Here is a 916-nt window from a genome sequence, read left to right as displayed (position 1 = left end):
ACAAATTGCGAACGAGCGACGAACCTTCCGTTCGCGCCAACCTTAAGGCCTACATGCGAATGCTGTCTGAAAATCTCAAAGATCATCATATGTCGCTGGGCACGTATGGCACCGCCGAGGCCTTGGCCGAGCGGAAGGGAATATGCACGGCACTCGGCCGGTTGAGTGAGAACAAGCAACACCTCGTCACGAATGTCTGGGAAAGGTTGCCGGTCATCACTTCTGAGGAAGACACAGCTCCCGAGCAAGGTGTTGGCCAAGATCTCCAAGACGAGAACGAAGACGAGGACGAGGAAGCCATATTCATAACTCCCGTCCCAAGTACTCGGGCAGATTGCAGCAGGAAACGGAAGAGACACTCAAACAGTCAGGGCGCGAGCAATGCGGCATTTAGGACAAACGCGATAACAAAGTACTTTAATAAAAAGAAAAGCGTTAGTCAATAAAGTAGACGTGATATAATTGTTTGAGTAATAATTTCTTTTTTTCGTGTTTCGTTCATGTCTGAGAATCGGAAAACATTACACTATTTTGCCAGCGTCAAAGTTCAAAAGTTTTTTTTTTTAAAGTTCATTCAATAAAGTAGACTGACGTGATATAAATGTCTGAGTAATGATTTCTTTTTTTCGTTTTTTCGTATTTCGTTAATGTCTGAGAACCTGAAACATTACACTTTTTTGCCAGCGTCAAAGTTCAAAAGTTTTTTCTAAAGTTGATTCAATAAAGTAAGCGTGATATAACTGTCTGAGTAATGATTTTTAATGTCTGAGAATCGGAAAACATTACACCTTCTTGCCAGCGTCAAAGTTCAAAAGTTTTTTCTAAAGTTGATTCAATAAAGTAAACGTGATACATGTATAACTAGTCCAAAAATTTTTTTAAAGTTCATTCATTCTAGAGAAACTTAATTGAATGA

At 40.0% G+C, this 916-nt stretch overlaps 1 protein-coding gene across 1 annotated transcript in view; it reads right to left on the bottom strand.

Annotated features, from left to right (window-relative positions):
* Positions 1–894: 894 nt before the first annotated feature.
* Positions 895–916, bottom strand: part of LOC138055584 (uncharacterized) — a 1017-nt gene continuing 995 nt past the window's right edge. Inside the window, exon 1 of the mRNA XM_068901488.1 lies at positions 895–916. This exon is cut by the window's right edge and continues 995 nt beyond it. Coding sequence (XP_068757589.1) covers positions 895–916 — 22 coding nt within the window.

This window comes from Montipora capricornis, chromosome 1, assembly GCF_036669925.1.
Source record: "Montipora capricornis isolate CH-2021 chromosome 1, ASM3666992v2, whole genome shotgun sequence".
Lineage (NCBI taxonomy): Eukaryota > Metazoa > Cnidaria > Anthozoa > Scleractinia > Acroporidae > Montipora > Montipora capricornis.
The sequence above is the reverse complement of the archived record's forward strand: the minus strand, read 5'-3'. Positions and strand labels throughout refer to the sequence as shown.